At 48.5% G+C, this 20640-nt stretch overlaps 3 protein-coding genes across 13 annotated transcripts; 2 read left to right on the plus strand and 1 right to left on the minus strand.

Annotated features, from left to right (window-relative positions):
* Positions 1 to 831: 831 nt before the first annotated feature.
* Positions 832 to 7588, plus strand: Dpagt1 (dolichyl-phosphate N-acetylglucosaminephosphotransferase 1). 6 transcript variants are annotated; one of them, XM_039081053.2, is made up of 9 exons: positions 841 to 1467; positions 1807 to 1927; positions 2159 to 2372; positions 2864 to 3010; positions 5088 to 5172; positions 5876 to 6064; positions 6570 to 6657; positions 6824 to 6979; positions 7104 to 7588. In XM_039081053.2, exons 1-9 carry the CDS (start codon positions 1301 to 1303, stop codon positions 7128 to 7130), a joined length of 1194 nt encoding a protein of 397 aa, XP_038936981.1. In that variant the 5' UTR covers positions 841 to 1300; the 3' UTR covers positions 7131 to 7588. The 6 variants fall into 6 exon arrangements, with proteins under 6 accessions (XP_038936983.1, XP_038936981.1, XP_017451039.1 ...); NM_199388.2 differs by having other exon boundaries at positions 1179 to 1467; positions 7065 to 7580; XM_017595550.3 differs by lacking the exon at positions 7104 to 7588 and having other exon boundaries at positions 842 to 1467; positions 6570 to 6665; positions 6824 to 6975.
* A 1092-nt stretch (positions 7589 to 8680) lies between these two features.
* Positions 8681 to 10035, plus strand: H2ax (H2A.X variant histone). The gene is given in 1 exon segment (NM_001109291.2): positions 8681 to 10035. A coding segment is annotated over 1 exon segment (432 nt). The 5' UTR covers positions 8681 to 8748; the 3' UTR covers positions 9181 to 10035.
* A 291-nt stretch (positions 10036 to 10326) lies between these two features.
* Hmbs (hydroxymethylbilane synthase) lies at positions 10327 to 17721 on the minus strand. 6 transcript variants are annotated; one of them, NM_013168.2, is made up of 14 exons: positions 17534 to 17696; positions 15533 to 15586; positions 15145 to 15217; positions 14765 to 14814; positions 14625 to 14680; positions 14240 to 14317; positions 13400 to 13477; positions 13230 to 13305; positions 11906 to 12019; positions 11653 to 11691; positions 11340 to 11459; positions 11092 to 11145; positions 10902 to 10988; positions 10327 to 10822 (listed from the first exon to the last, which is right to left on the minus strand). In NM_013168.2, exons 1-14 carry the CDS (start codon positions 17564 to 17566, stop codon positions 10649 to 10651), a joined length of 1086 nt encoding a protein of 361 aa, NP_037300.2. In that variant the 5' UTR covers positions 17567 to 17696; the 3' UTR covers positions 10327 to 10648. The 6 variants fall into 6 exon arrangements, with proteins under 6 accessions (NP_037300.2, XP_006242958.2, XP_008764371.1 ...); XM_006242896.4 differs by lacking the exon at positions 17534 to 17696 and adding an exon at positions 15744 to 15889; XM_008766149.3 differs by having other exon boundaries at positions 14625 to 14814; positions 17534 to 17721.
* Between the last annotated feature and the right edge of the window lie 2919 nt (positions 17722 to 20640).

A 20640-nucleotide genomic window follows, 5' to 3' on the forward strand; every position in this document is an offset into this window, starting at 1 on the left:
ACCCTGGCTCTAGGAATATGCTGTAATCAAGAGGGATGGACAAAATGCCATGTTATTGTCAACTTCCTAACTCTCTGTGGTGGATTCCTCTCTGAGGAAAACATTTGCCATCCAAGTATTCCAGTGAACTGCTGTGCTACTAGCAGAGGTATAGGTGTCAAATTGGGGTTGGGGATTTAGCTCAGTGGTAGAGCACTTGCCTAGCAAGTGCAAGGCCCTGGGTTTGGTCCCCAGCTCCGAAAAAAAGAAAGAAGAAGAAGAAGAAGAAAAAAAAAAAGGCAAGTGACAGGGAGGGAGAAACTTGACTGGGAGACCCGCAAGCTCACTGGAGGTATGGACGAGCTCTCCTGCCTCATTCTCTAGATATTTTCAACGCCTCAGTTTCTGTCTCTGTGTTTGGAGAGCTTGGCACTATTCTAACATCAAGTTAAAGTTCCTGTTTAAATCGAAGACCTGAACGCTCAAACAGTTCCCTCCTGGCGAAATGCAGCCGTAGGTTGCCCAGCAACAAACTGCTATAGTGGAGGCAGAAGGTGGGTGGGTTGAGGGAAAAGTACCTGGATCGTGAACAAGAAAAAGAGCGGGAGGGGCTTTTCGAGTGTCTGGGCTTTCCAGTTTATAAAATCCCTTCAAATTGTGTCTGAGTTTCACCTCGGCAACAGTTTTCTTGCAAAGAGTGGGTGTGCTTCCACACTCACATTCCGCCTGACCACCACCGGCTCTCAGTAGCCATATTTCCAGCCCCAGAGCATCCCAGATTAAGCTGCTAGCCCTTTAAACCCGACCTGCGGGGGACGACGTGGAACCACAGAACAAGCGGTGTCAGCCACGTGATAGAGGAAGCGGTCATGTTGGAACTGGGCAAAGCGTCTTTCCACTCTGAGCTGTACAATATGATTGTTTCTAGAGTATCCACTTTATCTGTTCTTCAGTTGAGTTTCCAAAACTCTAATGGTGCCTCTCCTCTAGAGCTAAAGTCTAGTTTGAAATAATACCACCTGTCCGGCTCTGGTGCCCATTTTAAAAATGGTGCTTCGGTCTTCAACAGCGATAGTTCTTTCGTAATTAAGATCCGGGTGGAAACAATGGGTAGGTGCAGCGGGGCAGAGCCGAGGTTGCTTCAAAGAGCTTCTTGCAGGTCAGGAGGGAGGGTCAGGTCCTAGCCGGGTTTTGTTCCTGCTGGCGCCGGAATCCTCTGAGTGTAGGGAGCTGCACTGCTGGCTGCCGAGGCCTCTGGTTTGTTCCTGGCTTACCAAGTTAGCTGAGTAGGCGGCGGAGCGGCGGCCCCCGGAGGGTCACTATGTGGGCCTTCCCGGAGTTACCTCTGCCGCTGCCGCTGTTGGTGAATTTGATCGGATCGCTGTTGGGATTTGTGGCTACCGTCACCCTCATCCCTGCCTTCCGTAGCCACTTTATCGCCGCGCGTCTCTGTGGCCAGGACCTCAACAAGCTCAGCCGGCAGCAGATGTGAGTAACGGCACACAAGTGACCTGGTTTAGGGGGCCAGGGTTGTGCAGGACAGGGGCGAGGACTGAGGTGCTTGGCTTTGCACTGGCTGGAGAGCTAACCCAGGCACCCAGAACTCTGGGAGGTTAATAGAATTGTCTATCCTGGGGAAGGACGGAATGGAACCGTTGGGTGTCAGGAGTTGTAGAGGGGTATCCTTTTCCCCGTGCACACTCTCCCTATTCCCCAACAAACAAAATTCCGGGAAGAAGGCCACTTTGGTTTACAGGAACCCCTACTATTGTTGAGTGACCACGCCCCTTTCTTCTTCCTCCTCCACCCCAATCTGCTGGGCTGCAGCCCAGAGTCCCAGGGAGTGATCAGCGGTGCTGTTTTCCTTATCATCCTCTTCTGCTTCATCCCTTTCCCTTTCCTGAACTGCTTTGTGGAGGAGCAGTGTAAGGCATTCCCCCACCATGAAGTAAGTGCATTAGTGGGGATGATCGGCTGGGGCTGGGCACTTGAGTTTGGGTTATTTGGATTTGGGAAAAGGATGCTTGTGACCCCAACTGTAGCGACAGGAATTCTTGGACTGGTGACAGAGTACTTCCCTAGTATGGGCAATGCCTCAGGTTCAATCCCCAACTTGGAAAGAAAAAAAAAAAGGGAATTCTTGAAAGACCTAGTCATGACTTGCCTGCTTCTCCCCCAGTTTGTGGCCCTGATAGGTGCCCTCCTTGCTATCTGCTGCATGATCTTCCTGGGTTTTGCTGATGACGTACTCAATCTGCGATGGCGTCATAAGCTGCTGCTCCCCACAGCTGCCTCACTACCTCTCCTCATGGTCTACTTCACTAACTTTGGCAATACAACCATTGTGGTGCCGAAGCCCTTCCGCTGGATTCTTGGCCTGCATTTGGATTTGGGTGAGTAGCCCTGCCACTACTGCCCCTGTGGCACCTACTTTATGGGCCCCTTCTCTCTGAGATTCCCAACAGAAGACCCCTCCTGGTGACCCATATATCTGTCAAGTCTATCCGTCTATCCTTATATCTGCTTTCTCTCTTTTCCCTCCTTCTTCCCTATCTCTTTTATTTCCTTCCTGTTTCAAGGAATTGAACCTAAGGCCTTGTGCTTACACTCAGGCCTATATCAAGCTTTTCCTTTCTCTTTTTTCCATTGAAACAAAACAAAACAATCAGGGTCACACACCAAATTGCCTTGAACTTATTTAACCCGGGCAGGCCTTAAACTGGCAATCCTCATGTCCCAACCTTCCAAGTAGTTGGAATTACAGGCCTGTGCTACTAGGCCTTGCCTGTTCAGATCCTTTCTGGTGTTCAATTCATCCTGTGCTGTTCTGTAAACCAACAAGCAAATCCAAATCCTATATTTCTTATTGTGTGTCCCCTTTCAGGCATCCTGTACTATGTCTACATGGGACTGCTTGCAGTGTTCTGTACCAATGCCATCAACATCCTAGCGGGAATTAATGGCCTAGAGGCTGGTCAATCACTAGTCATCTCTGCTTCTATTATTGTCTTCAACCTGGTGGAGCTGGAAGGTAGGTGAGGTTGGGGATAGGGAGAAAGACAAGTCTGGGTGTCAGGGAATTGCCTAGTGAATTTAGAGAGTTCCTGAGGGTGGCATGGGGTGGGGGTGATAACACAAAGGTGACTTTATAATGGGAGCTATTTAGCTTGCCGACAGCGATGAGGAAGAAAAACAGTGATGCTCTCATTCACAGCCTCATTGTCATGAATTGCTAGACCAGTTATTTCTATTGGAACATAAATAGCATCACAGAAACCCAACAACAGATAGGGTTCACTCTCTGACCGACCATAGTGCAAAAAGACTCTTCCCTCCCTAATCCTGTCTGAATACAGGCAGACCGAGAACACTTAGCAATATAAAAATGACCACAGTCCCACAGCTAACATGAGAGGGTGCAGCTTTTTTTCCAATAACAATTTAGTTCTTCCTACTTCTTTCTGTTTTGTTATTTTGAGACAGTCTTGCTATGTAACCCTGGCTGGCCTCAAACTTACGATCACTCTGTCTCCTAAGGGCTGGAATTATAGACATGTGCCACCGCACCTGGCTTCCTTCTACTCTTCAAAAAAATTTAAAAATTATTCATCTACTTGAGCTCCCAGTTCCCAGAGTACATCTCCACTTCCTTTTTTCCTCTCCCAAATTACCCAAAACAAATCCCCTCATAGTATCCCTTGACTGAAATGGTTTACAGTTCCCTATGGCGTTTGATATCCAAAGACTTAGTTTCTATGTAAGCCCAAGTTTATTAGTTATTTTGGGTTGTCTTTAGTTGATGGACATCCACGAGTGCTTATTAAAGCCTAAGCACTTTGTTCTGAGACAGGGTTATATCAGGTTGCCCGGGAACTCAGATCCAAGTTCTGAGATGAAAGGCATGTGTGCTTCCCCTGCTCCCAGCTAAAGGGAAGTACTTTTTTTTTTTTAATTATTTATTCATTTATTATATATAAGTACACTGTAGCTGTCTTCAGATACACCAGAAGAGGGCATCGGATCTCTTTACAGATGGTTGTGAGCCACCATGTGGTTGCTGGGAATTGAACTCAGGACCTCTGGAAGAGCAGTCAGTGCTCTTAACGGCTGAGCCATCTCTCCAGCCCAGGGAAGTACTTTTAAAGCATTATCTTATTTAAATTAAATGACTCTATGTAACTGGCATTATCCAGTTTGACAGTGGGGAAAGTGGAAACTTGCCGAAACTCAATGTGTCCTATTCAAATTCACACAGCCTGGAAGGAAAACTGATGTTCATATCCTAGCTGGAGTTTTTAAACCACATTTAAGATACTCACTAGCTTTTCTGGGTTTTTTGTTTGGTTTTGTTTTGGTTTTTCTCTGGGTGCCCCTGACTACCTTGGACTCACTGTGTAGCCCAGGCTGGCCTCTGACCAGGAGCTATTCCTACCTGAGCCTTCTGAATATTAGGGGTCGATAGCTTTTTTTAGAGATTTAATGTGTGTGGGTGTTTTATCTGCGTGTATATCTATCTGTAGACCAGAAGAGGTCATCTGATCCCATGAGACTACAGTTATAGGTGGGTGTGAGCCTCTATGTGGGTGCTGAGGATTGAACAGTTGAATTTGAAACCTCTGAAAGAGTAGCTAGTCCTCTTAACCACTGAGTCATCTTTCTAACCTGTTGCTGTTTTTTGTAGTTGTTGTTTGGTTTTTTTTTTTGGGGGGGGGGGGGCTCAGTTAAAGTGATAAGCATATTGGGAGTTGCCTGGGTGACATGAAGGGGAAGTTAGGGCTGGGCAGGGTAGCAAATGCCTGTAATCCCAGCACACGGGAGGCGTGGCCAGACTTGACTACAGGGGACGTTAGAGACCAGTGGGAGCAGAGTGGGGGTAGAGTTGGTGTTGAAAGTGACTTGGGGGTTGGGGATTTAGCTCAGTGGTAGAGTGCTTGCCTAGCAAGCGCAAGGCCCTGGGTTCGGTCCCCAGCTCTGAAAAAAAAAAAAAAAAAAAAAAAAGAAAGTGACTTGGGTGGGGTGTTCCTAACAGCCGGGGACATAAATTAGATATAGATGAGACCGATGTACACAGAGGATTCGGGTACTGACGTCCTTGCTTTGCTCCGAAGGTGATTATCGGGACGATCATGTCTTTTCCCTCTACTTCATGATGCCATTTTTTTTTACCACCTTGGGATTGCTGTACCATAACTGGTAAGTAGGCCTATGGGGAAGAGAAAATGATGGGGGTGTGTGGCAGGGATGGTCTTCACATAACCCAGCTTCTAAGGAAGAGACAAAAATGGTGCATACTTTTGTTGGGTATTCTCTGGGTCTTGCATTGGTAGTGGCTTGCCACCCCTGTCGTTTTGTGTTAGCACAACCACTCCTGGGTGTGTGTGTATGTGTGTATGTGTGTGTGTGTGTTTACAGTACAGGGTAGCAAATCTGGGGTCTTAATGCCAAGCAAGCACTTTAGAACTTAGGTTTATCCCCAGACCCTTTTTCCCTTTTGAGAGTGGGGTTTCACTAAGTTTCCCAGGTTGACATTGAGCTTACTGTGCTGTCAAGGCTGGACTTGGATTACAGGCATGTGCTATTAGATACCACCCCTCACCCTACCAGAGTGCTGGGGATCAAATTCATGACCTTGTCCATGCTGGCCAACTGCTTTATCAGTAAACTACACTCCGGCAGCCTAGTGGTGGCATGGATCCCTGTCTACCCTGCCGTAGTTGGGAACAAATGCTGTGTAGCTCCCAGGAGTCAATGAATCTGGGGCCTTGACGCCTACAGAGTTTCTAGAACAGCCTTCCCTTTAGAACATAGGGTCAAGACTGGCCTGCTGCTGAGTGTGACTGATTGAAAGAGTCAGTAACAACTCTTGCCATTGGCTCAGACCCTCTCTCCCATACAGGTACCCGTCTCAGGTGTTTGTGGGAGACACCTTCTGTTATTTTGCTGGCATGACCTTTGCCGTGGTGGGAATCTTGGGACACTTCAGCAAGACCATGCTGCTCTTCTTTATGCCACAAGTATTCAATTTCCTCTACTCACTGCCTCAGCTCTTTCAGATCATCCCCTGCCCTCGACACCGTATGCCCAGGTAGCCACTCTGGGGCTTTAAAGGGTCATTATAGCTTTTGCCTTGGGATAGCTAACGCCAATTTATGCATTTCCTATGTAGAAAGAAGTGAGGGGAAAGAAGAGGTAACTGTATGTGGGTAGCCCATTATAATTTACAACACTTGGGCTGGAGAGATGGCTCAGCAGTTAAGAGCACCTGACTACTCTTCCAGAGGTCCTGAGTTCAATTCCCAGCAACCACATGGTGGCTCACAACCATCTGTAAAGAGATCTGATGCCCTCTTCTGGTGTATCTGAAGACAGCTACAGTGTACTTATATGTAATAAATGAATAGATCTTTAAAAAAAAATAATTTACAACACTTGCTTACTTACATAGTGTGTGATGCTTACAGCTGATGACCCAGAAGCAAGCATCAGAGCCAGAAACCGACTTCAGTACCTAAGTGCTCAGTACTCTTCTTAGTAACCACAGGGTGCAGAGTTCTTTGAGTCATTCAAACGAAGTCATCTTCCCATTGCAGACTCAATACGAAGACAGGCAAACTGGAGATGAGCTATTCCAAGTTCAAGACCAAGAGCCTCTCTTTCTTGGGCACGTTTATTTTAAAGGTAACAAGGTAACAAGGAGGTAAGGCCCCAGGCCGCCATCCTTAATTTGGGAGAAGAGAAACCTAGGCCTTCTCAGGCCCAAGGGGAGTTTGGAAACATCAAGAAGGGCCCTATTTGTGAAGTAGATCTGTGCACCTGAAGTTGTCTTCACCTCTGGTCCCTGCAGGTAGCAGAGAGCCTCCGGCTGGTGACAGTTCACCGAGGGGAGAGTGAGGATGGTGCCTTCACTGAGTGTAACAACATGACCCTCATCAACTTGCTACTTAAAGTCTTTGGGCCTACACATGAGAGAAACCTCACACTGTTCCTGCTGCTCCTGCAGGTACAGCCGAGGGTGGGGCTTAGTAATACAGTGGGGTTTATGTCTCTGGTCAGCCTTGGTTCCAATTCCAGTCCACTTTTCCTAGGTTCTGAGCAGCGCTGTCACCTTCTCCATTCGTTACCAGCTCGTCCGACTCTTCTATGATGTCTGAGCTCCCTGACGACTGCCCTTTACCACACAGTCTCCATTGGACCTCAGCCAGGACCCACCTCTGTCCGCTCCGACCGCCTTCTGGTCCAGGCTCAGCTTCTGCCGTCATCTGTGACTACTGACATCCTGGATGGACTCCTTAGTGGACTTGACGTCCACTAGTTGGACTTTGCCTATGCTTTCTTGAGTTTGCTACTCCCTCCCTTTCTGCAGCCTCACCAGGTGGGCCTGTAGCATCTTTTATGCAAATATTCATGGCTCAACTTTCAGAACCCTAACTCTAAAGGAATCCCCTGGGCCTTGAGAGAGAACCTGGGCTAGGGCTAGAGTTAGGGCAACATACTCCAAGGTAACCTCACATCTGACTATCAAATTAAGTGTTCTGATTAGGAAGAGCAGAGGCAGGGCCATGTGCTCAGAATGGTGACAATAAAGGATTGCCTTTTACTTGTTCCTCTAGGTGTAGCCACTCCTTCCTCCTTTCTTTTTAACCTTTGAGGTTCTTATTGAACCCTAGGGCATCCTTATACTTAAATGCTCTACCACTGAACTATATCCCAAGCTCGACATATTTATTTTTTTATATAGGCATTTTAGAATAGATTGAAAGGATTAGAGTGGGTACCTTTTCCAATAGGATCCCTACCCCTGCTCCCCTCAGACCCTTTCTTGTAAGAGAGGTCTGTCACATACTGAGACCAGACAGAACATATCAAATAAATATTACAGCACAAACTTGTGATAGCATAATGGATAACGGTGCTCCGTTTTCTGGCACAGGATTAAACTCTCAGAAGGTTTCATTTCTTTCATTTTAAACCCTCCCTTTTCAGCCAAGCCTTTAATCCCAGCACAAGGGAGGCAGAGGCAGGCGGATCTCTGAGTTCCGGGGCACCAAGGGCTAATCAGAGAAACCCTGTCTCATTAAAATAAAAGCCAGATGGTGGTGGTGCACGCCTTTAATCCCAGCGCTTGGGAAGCTGAGGCAGGCAGATCTCAGAATTCGCAGCCAGCCTGGTCTACAGAGAGATCCAGGACATCCAGAGTTACACAGAAAAACCCTGTCTCGAAAACCCAAAAATAATAATAAAGAACAAGCAAATAAATAAACCCTTCCCTTTGCCAGATTAGAGGAGGGAGTAGGAAGTGCCCTAACCTGGAAGGAGAAAGGTGCTTACAGTGAAGACCCTTTTCCTTTAAAACCACAGGCCGGCTCAGATTTCCCAGAAACCATAGAGGTAGCTCCAAGCTCCACCCTTCTAGTCTTCGGGTTTGTGGGCGCGCCGTAGCGTTTAAATTTCGCGCGCTCTATACTGATTGGCCATTTCCAAGGGTGATTCGCCTCTGGCTTGCAGCCACTCCGCCTTGTCTTCTTCCCCGGGTAAAAGGTTTTCAAATTGGACCAATCGCTGAGCGCGTTCTCTCGGCTATGGCGCGTCACCGAAGGGTTAATTGCAACCAACCAGAGGTGGGTATTAAAAAAAGAACCAATTAGGCGGAAGCGGGGGCGTGTCCAGAGAGTTTATAAGGGCGAGCTTGCCCGCGCGAGGCGACAGTTGACTGCGGCGGTTGGCGGTTTGTCTCCTGGCGTTTTTCTCAGCCCTTCTACCTCGCACACGATGTCGGGTCGCGGCAAGACCGGCGGCAAGGCCCGCGCCAAAGCCAAGTCGCGCTCTTCGCGCGCCGGCCTTCAGTTCCCGGTAGGCCGCGTGCACCGACTGCTGCGGAAAGGCCATTACGCCGAGCGCGTGGGCGCAGGCGCGCCCGTGTACCTGGCGGCGGTGCTCGAGTACCTCACTGCCGAGATCCTGGAGCTGGCGGGCAACGCGGCTCGGGACAACAAGAAGACGCGCATTATCCCGCGCCACCTGCAGCTGGCTATCCGCAACGACGAGGAGCTCAACAAGCTGCTGGGCGGCGTGACTATCGCGCAGGGCGGCGTCCTGCCCAACATCCAGGCCGTGCTGCTGCCCAAGAAGACCAGCGCCACCGTGGGGCCCAAGGCGCCGGCGGGCGGCAAGAAGGCCTCCCAGGCCTCTCAGGAGTACTGAGGGAGCCCGCGCCGCGGCTGCCCAGCCCTCCCCCACCTCCACAAAGGCCCTTTTAAGGGCCACCACCTCCCTCACAGAAAGAGCTGAGCCACTTCGGGCTCCGGCCCGCCGCGTCCCCATCCCATTCTCTCCTCTCAGTCCTCGCGTCTTTACCCTTCCCTGTGCGGCCTCCGGGTCTGCCACAGGACGCGGGCGCCGGGGCACCTACCCATCCCGGAGCTCGTGACATCGCTTCGCCGTTCTCAGTCGTCGACGGGCTGTGCGGAGAGGTTGCGGCACCTTCCACCTTCCAGAAATCTCGGCCCTTTGCTATGACGTACGGCCGAGGTGGGCTTGAAGGTTAGTTAACCACCACCACCACCCCCCCCCCCCGCAGCTACAACCCCAGCGTTTTCAGCTTGGTGCTTAGCCCTCTCCTGGACCTTTCAGAAGTGAGTTGATTGCCGGACTTTGGTGAGAAGCGGATCATACTGTTTCACTCTGTGTCCCCCTTACTGGCCTCTCAAACCAGTTGACCCTGTCGTCATTTGTAGGCCGGCATGTTATAACGTGAAGCCAATTTTTCCAAGATAAACTGGAAAGGGTCAGGGAACGCCTATTGGCCTGTGGACAGAAGAATTGTATACCTGCCGCAGAAGACTAGAGGAGCCGGGCCTAGCTATCCCTCTCCCTTAACTCAAACTACAACCCAAACACCCAGATACCAGCACAAGTCGGTGAATCCCTGTCTGGACTGAGCCTCTGGCTTCTGAACTGGAACTTTTGCAGCTATTACAAGTTTAGAACCTTAAGAAGTGGGGAGATTCAATGGGCTAATTTTATTAAAGGATCGTTTTTGGTTTGTTTTTTTTTTTTAAACGGAGTGTCTGATTTAATTTTGAATGCCTAACTTAACTTTGAATGCTGTAGTCCCAGGGCTGGACATTTACAGCTCCATAGTCGAGGAGCCATGTGCCCAGAACATCTCGTGGGAGGGAGTGGGACTAGAGGATAAACTTACCTTCCTTTCTGCAGGCACTGGGAATGAAAGGCTATGTGAAGATCCTGTTAACTAAAGACAGGCAGGCTGTAGGGATGAAGGCTAGTTTCTTTGCTTGGTTGAGAATGATCAGGATGTTTTACAACAGAAAGGTCCCAGACTCAGAATTCAGGTTTAAAAGGGCTTTGGGTTTATTCATATCTTCCCCCAACTCCAGGAGAACCACATTCTGAACTGATTAGTGGCATTGGTTACATTAAAAGATTGGCATGGACTTTCTCTAAAGAGATGAAGCCCACAAACTACTGAGGGAAAGGCAGTCATGGAGGCCCCAAGTTGAGGCATATCTTCCAAGGCCGAAGTCTCAACAACTCTGGTTCAATCTCCTGGGATAATCATTCCCCTTGTTAAGGAGCACAGGGCACTTGACAGCCAGACATAGGCACTGGAGTGACAGCTGGGGTTCGGTTCCTGTGCCCTGCAGGCCAGTTAGCGCACATCATTAAGCTGCCGTGCAACATCTAGGATGTTCTTAGCTCCTTTGTTGAGCAACAAGCTTGCCAGGCTGATGCCCAGGTTCTCAGCAGCTAGCTGGGCTCCTCTTGGAATGTTCCGGGCAGTGATTCCAACCAACTGTGGGTCATCCTCTGGACCATCTTCTTGCTGGATGACAGGAGTTATAATTTTGGTGAGAAGATTAAAAGCAGTTATATTTATTCCTCCCTCATCTCCCAGTCAGTACCTGAACAGGGACCTGGATGGTGGCCTGCATGGTCTCTTGCATGCTATCTGAGCCATCTAGACTCCAGACTCCACCAGTCAGGTACAGCTAGGAGATAAAATGTTTGTACCAGTATAAAGAAAGCTGCTTAGATGTTTGGGTGTACATGGAAATGCCAGTCCCTCCCCCTCATCCATTTTCCCCAGCTTACTTGCCCATCCTTCATCACTGTATGCACTGCTACTGGCACGCTACAGCCTCCTTCCTGCAATGATATATATGTTCCTTTGAGCTCTTTTGACCACAAACCTCTTAAGAATGTAACTGAGAAGGCTGCTGGGACCAGACCAAGGTCCTCTCCACACATAAAACATTACATACAGAGTACTTGAGAAATCTTCCTATTGCCCTTCTTGGTTTCCCAAGTCCCCACAACACCATAGGAGGAACCCATCTTACCAGGTGCCTCAGAAAAGCCCTTTCAGCAATGCAGCGAAGCAGAGTTTCAGGATCATGCAACACACCCACTAGGTCCAAGATATCCTGGTCCTTGGCTCGGACCTCCACCGCCAGGGCTCCCTAAAGGAACAAAAGGTCTGATCTCCAGTGAAGGACATGGGAACACCCCTCTTCTACCTGCTTCCCAGGATCTAATGCATGCCAAAGGCTGCTCCTCCCCAAACATTTTATTTGATAGGTAGTGGATGTCAAAGGTTATGAACCCAAGTTCTTGAAGGAGCACTTCAATAAAGCCCACTCCAGGCAAACTTACCTGACCCACAGCATACATGCATTCCTCTGGGTGCAAGATCTGTGGAGACAGACAAAATTGTGAGATGGGGTGTTCAAAGTGAGTGAGCTAGGGTTTGCCAACCTAGGAAGCCTGGGAAAGGTACAAGTAGGAAGTCCAGCAACTAATCCCAATATCTCTAGCCTGGGCTTGTGTTGTTGGCAGAGTGGTCAAGAAGATATCAAAGGCAGGAGAGAGGCAGAACAAGTGGGAAGCAGAATAGGGCGGCTCCTACCTGGCCCACCCGGTTCTGCCAGCCCATGCGCTGTAGGCCAGCCACAGCCAGGATAATGGCACTGAACTCCTGCAGCTCATCCAGCTTCCGTAGGCGGGTGTTGAGGTTTCCCCGCTGTGGAGAGTTGCTAAGGAGAAATCACCATCTCTTTTCCCCCTCTAGCTAACTTTTAAAACTTGTGTTTTGTTCTGTTTTGCTGAGTGCTGGTGGTACACACCTTTCAATCCCAGCACTGAAGGCAGAAGCAGGGCTCCATGAATTCAAGGCCAAATCTGGTCTACAAAGAGAGTTCCAAAACAGGCAGGGCTTAGCTAGACAGAGAAATCTGTCTAGAAAAACCATAAAGGACTGGGGAGATGGCTCAGGTTAAGAGCACTTCCAGAGGTCCTTAGTTCAATTCCCACAACTATCTGATGGCCCATAACCATCTATAATGAGATCTGGTGCCCTCTTCTGGCCTGCAGCCATATATGTAAGCAGAATATATAATAAATCAAAAAAAAAAAAAAAAAAAAGAAAAACCGTAAAAATAAAAAATATATATTTTTTTTTGGACAAGATCTCATAATGTAGCCCTGGCTGTATTGGAACTCACTCTGTAATTTTTATTTACTTTAGTTTTTATGTGTATGGGTGTTTTGCATGCATGTCTTCAAAGGCCAGAAGAGGGCATCAGATCCCCCAAGAACTGAAATAAGAGACAGTTGTGAGCTACCATGTGTGTGCTGGAAGTTGAACTTGGGTCTTCTGGGAAAGCAACCAGTGCTTTAAACCATGAAGGCATCTCTCCAGCCCCAGGACACACTGTTTTTAAAATTAGTTTTATGAAACATACCACATGTTCACTGTAAAAACCAAAACCATTTAGTAGCATGTAAAGTAAAAGCAGAAGCACCTTCCATCCCTGCCACTCAGAAGTAATCACTGGTCAGCATTACTTGTATTGCCAGTGTCTGTTTAACTAACAGGTCAACTCTATATAAGCAGTTACCCTCATGGCCAGGCATCCACCTGAGTTTAAGAAGACATTAAAGGACTATGAGTGGACAGACGGATGGATGGATGGATGGATGGATGGATGGATGGACAGGCGGGCAGGTGGATGGATGGATGGGTGGGTGGATGGATGCATGGATGGATGGATGGTTGGGTGGAAAGGTAGATCGATGGATGCATGGATGGATGCATGGATGGATGGATGCACGGAAAGACCCACTGCCAACATGGACCACTTGCTTCCAAAGGTTCTTCTATTTTCAGGACTCTGAGTTCTCCAGAGTCTTTCTCTCTGTGGTCACTTCCCTTCCCTCTTGTGAAAGGATACAATACTCTTGAATTCCAGGTGAGGGAACTTTCTCTGTAGCTGCGCCACTCTCCTCAGGGAGCTGGTCCCCACGGCACTGCTCAGAGAGAGTTTGAAATTAAACTTAACACAGGCTGCCCACTGTTCTCCACTGCCCAACCCTCTGTCCCCTATGGACCAGGCCCACTTACCTTTTCTCTGGCAAGGTTTCCAGGGTCTTTCCAATAAACTTTGGGTGAAAAACAACAGCATCACAAGGGTTTTCCCGTCTGGAGAGCAAATGATGAAATGTCTTAGTATCTGAAGACGGGGCTTAACTCTAGCCCAGGCTGACCTAAAATTTACTCTGTACCCAGGAGTAATCCTCCTACCTCAGTCTCCTGATTGCTGAGATTATAGGCATGAGCCACCAGGCCAAACTCATTTTCTTTCTTTTTTTTTTTCATCTTTATTAAATTGGGTATTTCGTATATTCATTTCAAATATTATTCCCTTTCCCGGTTTCCATGCCAACATCCCTAACCCCTCCCCCTCCCATTCTATATGGGTGTTCCCCTCCCAATCCTCCCTGCCTCATTTTCTTTTAAAAGGTTTTGTGTTTCGTTTTCTTGATTATTTCATCTTTATTCTTTATTGATGGGACGGGGAGCATATGCATTCTATACATGTGTGTACGAGTCAGATGACAACTTATGGGTCAATCTTCCCTTTCCACCAAGCGGACCCCAGGGATTGAACTCAGGCCATTGGCTTGACAGCAAATGCCTTTACCACCTAAGCCATTGTGAGCCAGCCTTCTTGCACCCATACCTTGAGGCACAATCTAAGTTCCTCAGGCTGGTTCAAATCCCTCTGTAGCCCAGCTGGGATTACAGGTCTATGCCACTGAGCCCAACTCCGTGAACTCTAAATAGCCAACCAATTGGCTTTTCTGCCATACTTAATGACTGACAACCTTCAAAGCAGTGGTCAAGTTCCAAATTGGGGAAATCCCTACCACGGGCCCTCATGTTCATGTGCTCCACTCTTACTTGCAGATGGCTCCAATGGTAAAGCCAGGAGGTAGTATGGTAGGCACATCCTTCAGGGAGTGAACAACCAGGTCCACTCTAGAGATGACAGGGGGAGGGCACAGAGAGAGGCTTTAAGTAGGTGGCCTTCCCCTTCTTCACCCACTCCAGCAGCTGTTCAGGAAGAGGCCATCTTAAGATCTAAGGTGTGTTCTCTTCTCAAGTACTCTACTCCATTTTCCTGGCCAATCTGATTTCCCAGGCAGTCAGGCGATTCCAAAGCGAGACACTCACCTTGCTGAAAGCCTATGGGCTCCATAGTCTAACCCAACAGTCCTGCTAATTTTGGGGAGCCACTTTGAGGTTCTAGACTGGGGAGGTTCCACATTCCTCCACCCTCACTTACTCATTTTTTTCCAGGGCGTTTTCTAGCTCCTTGGTAAACAGGCTCTTCTCTCCAATCTGCCAGGGAAGAAAGAACCTCAGAGTGAACCCCTTATAAGTGGGGAGAGAGACGAGGCAAGCAGGGATAAGGACTGCCATTACCTTAGAGAGTGCAGTATCAAGAATCTTGTCCCCTGTGGTGGACATAGCAACTGAGGAGAGAGTCAATCAGATACCCATTAATCAATACCTACTGAGTCACCCCTTGTTCAGCCCTTTACTAGATTCGCACCGGAGTCAGAGGCACAGAAACCCCAGCTCCTACCCTCTCAGATACACACACTGACAGACCCATAAAAAGACCCAAAGCAGAATATTAAGTGTCAGGCTAGCCCAGGCAGTTGGAGAAGATGCCCATAGGAGGCGATCCTTCCACCCGCAAGCAGCCAGAACAGTCTTACAGGCAGGCTTTGACCATAGGCAAAGCCAGAAATGCTGTGTCCTCCCATTTGCTACCATTCACTCCTCTCAAGAAAACTTACTGATTTCAAACTGTATGCCAGGGTACAAGGTTTTCAGCATCGCTACCACAGTGTCGGTCTGTATGCGAGCCAGCTGGGGAAAGAGGTTCAGATGGTTCCGGACCTTTCCTGGCCACTGACCCAGGCTCAAACCCCCATATGGATCAAGAAAGATATGAAAGGAACTCGACTCCTCACGTGGAGATGAGAAGGGCCTGGCCTGGGGATCCTTCCTCTGTACCCCAATCATTCCCCTGCTCCAGAGACTCTCTTTCCAGAGGAAGGAAGCTGCCATTCCTCATGAAATTGACTCCTGTACATCCTTATTTGCTCCATGTTAGGAACTCTGGGTCCCCACTAGTGACCTTGTGAGTATTAGAATTCTTGAGGCAACTAGGTCTGTACTCACCTGACTCTTCCGGGTGCCCACTCGAATCACCCTCATCATTGAGCCGTTTTCTTCCTGCAGAAGAAAGTCCCTGGGTTACAGTCTTTTCCACAGCACCTTATCCAAGAACCAGGATCACAAGCCTAGGGAAAAGGACCCCCAGACTCTAGCCAGGTGAGCCTGCAGGTAGGGAAAGACTCCCAGGACTGGTCCTTTAAATCCTCCTTGGTACCTTCTGCCCTCCTTCGGGATCCAGAGAAGCAGAGACCAGAGGAAAAGCTGTAATGGGATCTGCGGTAGCAGCAGCAATAGGACACTGAGCCCCAAAGCCCAGTCTGGCCAAGGAAGTTCTGAGTGGGAGGGCTGCACACAGCCAGGTGGGTAAAATGATAAGGCCCATCAGCCTTAAGCACAGCGAGGGTGGACCCTGCCGGAGGGCGGGGCCTACAGAGGCTGGGGCAGGACAGATGAAACTTCCCATTGCTAGAGGACAGGCTCACTGTCTACAACAACTCAGGTACCTGAGAAAGTCTCTCTAACCCCCTGGGTGAGACACTAAGTGTTCCTTAGTCCGACTAGGATGTACTCCTATAAGGATTGGGGTCAACCAATCTAATATATAGTCCTGTTCATCCTCTTGGCTAGGTGACTTTGGAAACACCATCCCATCAAGGGCTTGTTAAATTAAAGGCCACCTAATGCCTCAAGATGTCCCAGAAAACTACAAGGAAAAACTGCCTAACGTTCAGTGTCTACATGCTTCCCCTGGTATCCGAGAGCCAGAGCCAAGAGCTCAAAAGGACACGCCTCTTCCTCTTCTTAAGGCGCCTTGGATAAAGGTGTTAGTGCCAAGCTGGTAGAACTGGGTTCTGCAGTCTGACACAAAGGTGACTGGAGTCACTGTTCAAATTGTCCACCTTCCCTGCACTGGGTTCCTCATCTCACAGGTTCTTCTGTAGACAGACACTCAGATTCTTTGTCACTGGAGGAGATGAAAACTTTCTCTTAGACTCCCGTCTACTCCACTGTGATGGTTCCTCCAACAAATGGCTCTGAGATCGCCTTTGCAGTTTAACTAGGCTTGAACCCAGAAATTCCAGACAACGGGAAGCCCATAGAAAGGAATTGCTAGGCTCAAACAATTTTTTTTTAATTAATTGACCCAGAACAGCATTTGAGCCAGGTCTGCATACTGTCCTTGCAACAGCTGTACTAGATTAGACAGGGTAGGCACTTCCACGAGTGTCATAGAAGCCAAGACGCAGAGTAGTCATAATTACTATCTAAACGGCACACCGCTATGAACAGGCAGAAAGTGGGTGCTAGAGTCCAGACCTTCCTACCCTAATCCAGTGCTCTGAAATGTCTTCACTAGCAAAGACTGCTGCTCACCGGCCTGAGCAGGAGATAAGCAGGTCTCCCAGCTCTGCCTTATCTCAGGCAGCCTGCTGACAAGTGCAGAACTTTCCAGGCAGGCCAGAAATGACAAGGCCCATGGGGTGGTTCCCCACTCACAATAGCAATTCAGGTGTGTCTCAGCTGGGACTTTCGTGGGTGGCTAGGGCTTGGTAACTTCCATAACGGAGAACGGGAGAAGGCGTGTACACCTCCAAGATGTTTGTATACAGTTTTATGAAGTGGGGTGTGCTCCCTCTCCCCTGAAATGAAGTGGATCATATTCCAGGATAGCTGGATTTGCTTCAGTCCCTACTTCGTGAAAGGATCTTGTCTGTGTATACACCTTTACTGGTCTGGAACCACGGAAATCCAGCCAGAAGCCCACAGGGATGGAATCCCACGGTGGACCATTTTTCCACTCTCACCCCCTCCCCGACTGCTCAGACTCACTCTTTCCCTGCCTTAGGGCAACCTGGTTACTGGCCCTTTAAAAAATCTGGAGGGAGGGGGAAAAATGACAACTATTCTGACCAATAGACGACGGAGCACGGCAACCCGGGGCCAATCGTTGCACCCAGAAAGTCCCGAGAAGTGCGGGTCATCGGTCACCGGCTCAGGACTCACCGCGGTTGTGGCCGCGCCGCCGTTACCGGACATGGCTCCGCTCAGGGCGCAAGCGCGGCACTGCCGCTGCGGTCCCCTGGAGTCTGCAGAAGCCGGCGACCTGGGCGGGTCGTGACTGAAGGCACATGGGGCCGGAGCCCGCACTTCACTCCGGCTGCAGGACCTGCTGAGCTCTGCGTCACGTCCGTTGCCCTCCCTCGAAGGGGCGGCACCTTCCTCTGGGCGGGAATTAGGATTGCGACAGAGCCAGCCTCATCAGGAGTCTACTTGTCCAGAACAACTCAAGAGATTTTTTTTTCTTTTCAATTCTTATTTTATTTCACTTTTTTTCCTAGTCTTTTGAGACAGGGTCTGTGTAGCCCTGGCTGTTCTAGAACTATCTCTGTAGACCAGGCTGGCCTCGAGTTTACATAGATCAGCCTGCCTCTGCCTCCTGAGTGCTTGGATTTAAAGGAGTGTCCCACCACCGCCTGGCTATTTTATATTGCATTTATCAAATGTGTGTGGTGTGAGTGTGTTATGCGAGCATAAGGAGGTCCTAGGGTAACCTGAGAGAGTCGGCTCTTGCCCTCCATTATGTCCCAGAGCATTTAAACAAGTTACCATGCCTGCTAGGGTACTTTCATCATCAACAAATAAAGGATTCCAGAAGGCTTCTCAGAATTTTACAGCTTCACCTCTTCAGCGTTGGCCATAAGCAGTTAGTGTAAAACTTTGCTTTTTTTTTTTTTTTTTTTTTTTTAATAAGGCAAGGTGTGTGCTGTTAGCTCAGGCTGGCCTTGAAGTTTTCCATTTTCTTGTCTCAGCCTCCCATAGTAGAGAGTATTTCTGTTTGTTTGGGACAGGAACATGTTATGTAGCCCAAAATGACCTTGAACTCTACCTCCCAAGTGCTAGGATTAGAACATAAACCACAATGCTTGAATTTCCAAAGAAATAAAAGGTCAGGGTCTAGCGAGATGGCTCAGTGGTTAAGAGCATCTGCTACTCTTATGGAGGACCTGGGTTTGACTCCCAGCCCAATATGGGAATTGGAATACGTGAATATGGAAATTCACAGCCACCTGTAAGTGCAGTTCTAGAGAGTCTGACCCCCTTTCCTAGTCTCCCTGAACACCAGGCCTGCATGAGGCACACATGCATGCAGGCAGGCACCCACACATGTATAAAATAAAAATGTGCCTTACAAAAAAATGTGAAAAGCCAGGCATAATGGTGCTCCTTATGCCAGCACTTAGGAGTTGGAGTATCTCAAGGTCAACTTAAGCCACACAGTAAATTTGAAGCTAGTCTGGGCTACAAGAGACCATTTCCAGGTGCTGGACTGGTTTGCACAGCATTTGAATCACATGCCCAAGGTCTTGGGTTAGCTCCAAGAAACACACTCTTGTTCTTTCCACTACTTTGATTAATAGCAACGAATCGAACATTGTACAGATGCTATTTGTTAAGTCAAAATTGCTGTTCAAAGTAATGACCATATGGGAAAACAGAGGTTCTGAGAAAAGAACCTAAGTTGTTGGAAGGAACAGCACACACATATCATCCCATCTACTGGGGAGGCTAAGACGAGGATGCCTTGAGCCTGGGAGTTCAAGACCTGCCTAGACAGCAAAAGAAGATCCTAGGTCAAAATGAAAAAGAATGGCCCCAGAGCTGCAAAATGGCTCAGTGGGTAAAGCACTTAACTATGCGGTCATGGTGGCCCGAGTCTTATCCATGGTAAAAGTAGGTTTGAATCCACTCATACAGCTGTCCTCTGACCTCCACATGTGTACCGTCACATGCCCACCCTATCCCATGTCACACACACACACTAAACAAATTTAGAGTCAGTCTCAGGCTATCCGATCCAGTCTGTAACTGGCCTTGAGGAAACTGACTCAAGAGAACTGTCCCAAGTTTAAGGCTAGCCAGGGCTATGTAGAGAGGCTTTCTAAACACAAAGGGAATCCACCAAACCTGGAAAACAACACTGCGTAAGTCAGAGCCCACTGACTTTTTTCTTTTGCGACAGGGTCTCGCTGCATGGCCTCTGGCTGGCCTGTAACTCAGATCTGCCTGCCTCTGCCTCCTCAGTGCTGAATGCACCACCATGCCTGGCTCATGTTACTTTAAACAATTTCATGGGAGCAATTTACTGACAGGGACCCAAATAACATAAGCATAGTAATATAACCTTTAACCCGACAAGTTTAAAAGGGGGAAAATGTTTAAACAAAAGATCTTTTCTCCTGCTTATCTGATACGGAATACAGCGAGATACCAACCTGACTAGGTCCAAGGCTATCTGCTTTCTGTTTGAGTATTTTAAAACATATCATGGGCTGGAGAGATGGCTCAGTGGTTAAGAGCACTGACTGTTCTTCCAGAGGTCCTGAGTTCAAATCCCAGCAACCATATGGTGGCTCACACCCATCTGTCATGGGATCCGATGCCCTCTTCTGGTGTGTCTGAAGAAAGTGTACTCACATAAAATAAAATCTTTAAAAACAAAAAAAAAAAAAAACAAACAAACAAAAAAAACATATCATGTGTGCATGTGCCTGTATGTGTATGTAGGTAAAAAGCCAACTTGAGGGAGACCTCTTACCATGTGGCCCTAAGGGATGAAACTCAAGTCCTAAGGCTGGAAAAGCGATCTACCTGCTAAGTCATCTGTCAGGCGCTCAGCAGCCCAGTGAGAACTATGTGTTGAGGCCACCTTTAAGCCCTGACTCTCCGGTCTCCTCCTCAGAAGTACTGGGTCACAGGCATGGGAGGAGGGTCATCCGATCCCTGCGTGACTGAGCAAGAGCTGTTTTGCTTGTCTTGCTCCTGGATGTACTTCTGTTCAGTCACATTTTGAGGCAAGGTCTTCAGTAGCCAGACAAATAGCCCAGCCTGGCCTGGAGCTTGCTCTGTAGCGAGGCTGTTCCTAATTTGTGATCCTCCTGCCTCAGTTTCTTGTTTACCAGTGTATGCCACCACTTCAGTGGGCCTTTTGAAGAGGTTGTCCAGAAGGCAGCTAGTATATAGCTTAGTGATGCACCTGCCCTGTGTGCTAAGATGATGAAGTTCTTCAGTGAGTTTAACTTTCCCAGATGTCACAGGCCCCAACCCACTAC

This window comes from Rattus norvegicus, chromosome 8 (genome assembly GCF_036323735.1).
Source record: "Rattus norvegicus strain BN/NHsdMcwi chromosome 8, GRCr8, whole genome shotgun sequence".
NCBI lineage: Eukaryota > Metazoa > Chordata > Mammalia > Rodentia > Muridae > Rattus > Rattus norvegicus.

What these genes read in the sequence shown, in the direction of transcription:
- Dpagt1 (NM_199388.2), top strand. Translation starts at nt 1,301, where the DNA reads ATGTGGGCCTTCCCGGAGTTACCTCTGCCGCTGCCGCTGTTGGTGAAT. An exon ending in TGGCCTGCATTTGGATTTGG is followed by an intron (nt 2,373 to 2,863) that starts GTGAGTAGCCCT and finishes GTCCCCTTTCAG; the next exon opens with GCATCCTGTACTATGTCTAC. An exon ending in TGGGCACGTTTATTTTAAAG is followed by an intron (nt 6,658 to 6,823) that starts GTAACAAGGTAA and finishes TGGTCCCTGCAG; the next exon opens with GTAGCAGAGAGCCTCCGGCT.
- Hmbs (XM_008766149.3), bottom strand. Translation starts at nt 17,566, where the DNA reads ATGTCCGGTAACGGCGGCGCGGCCACAACCGCG. An exon ending in GAAACCTTGCCAGAGAAAAG is followed by an intron (nt 13,306 to 13,399) that starts GTAAGTGGGCCT and finishes CTCTCTGAGCAG; the next exon opens with TGCCGTGGGGACCAGCTCCC. An exon ending in CCATCCAGGTCCCTGTTCAG is followed by an intron (nt 10,823 to 10,901) that starts GTACTGACTGGG and finishes CCTGTCATCCAG; the next exon opens with CAAGAAGATGGTCCAGAGGA.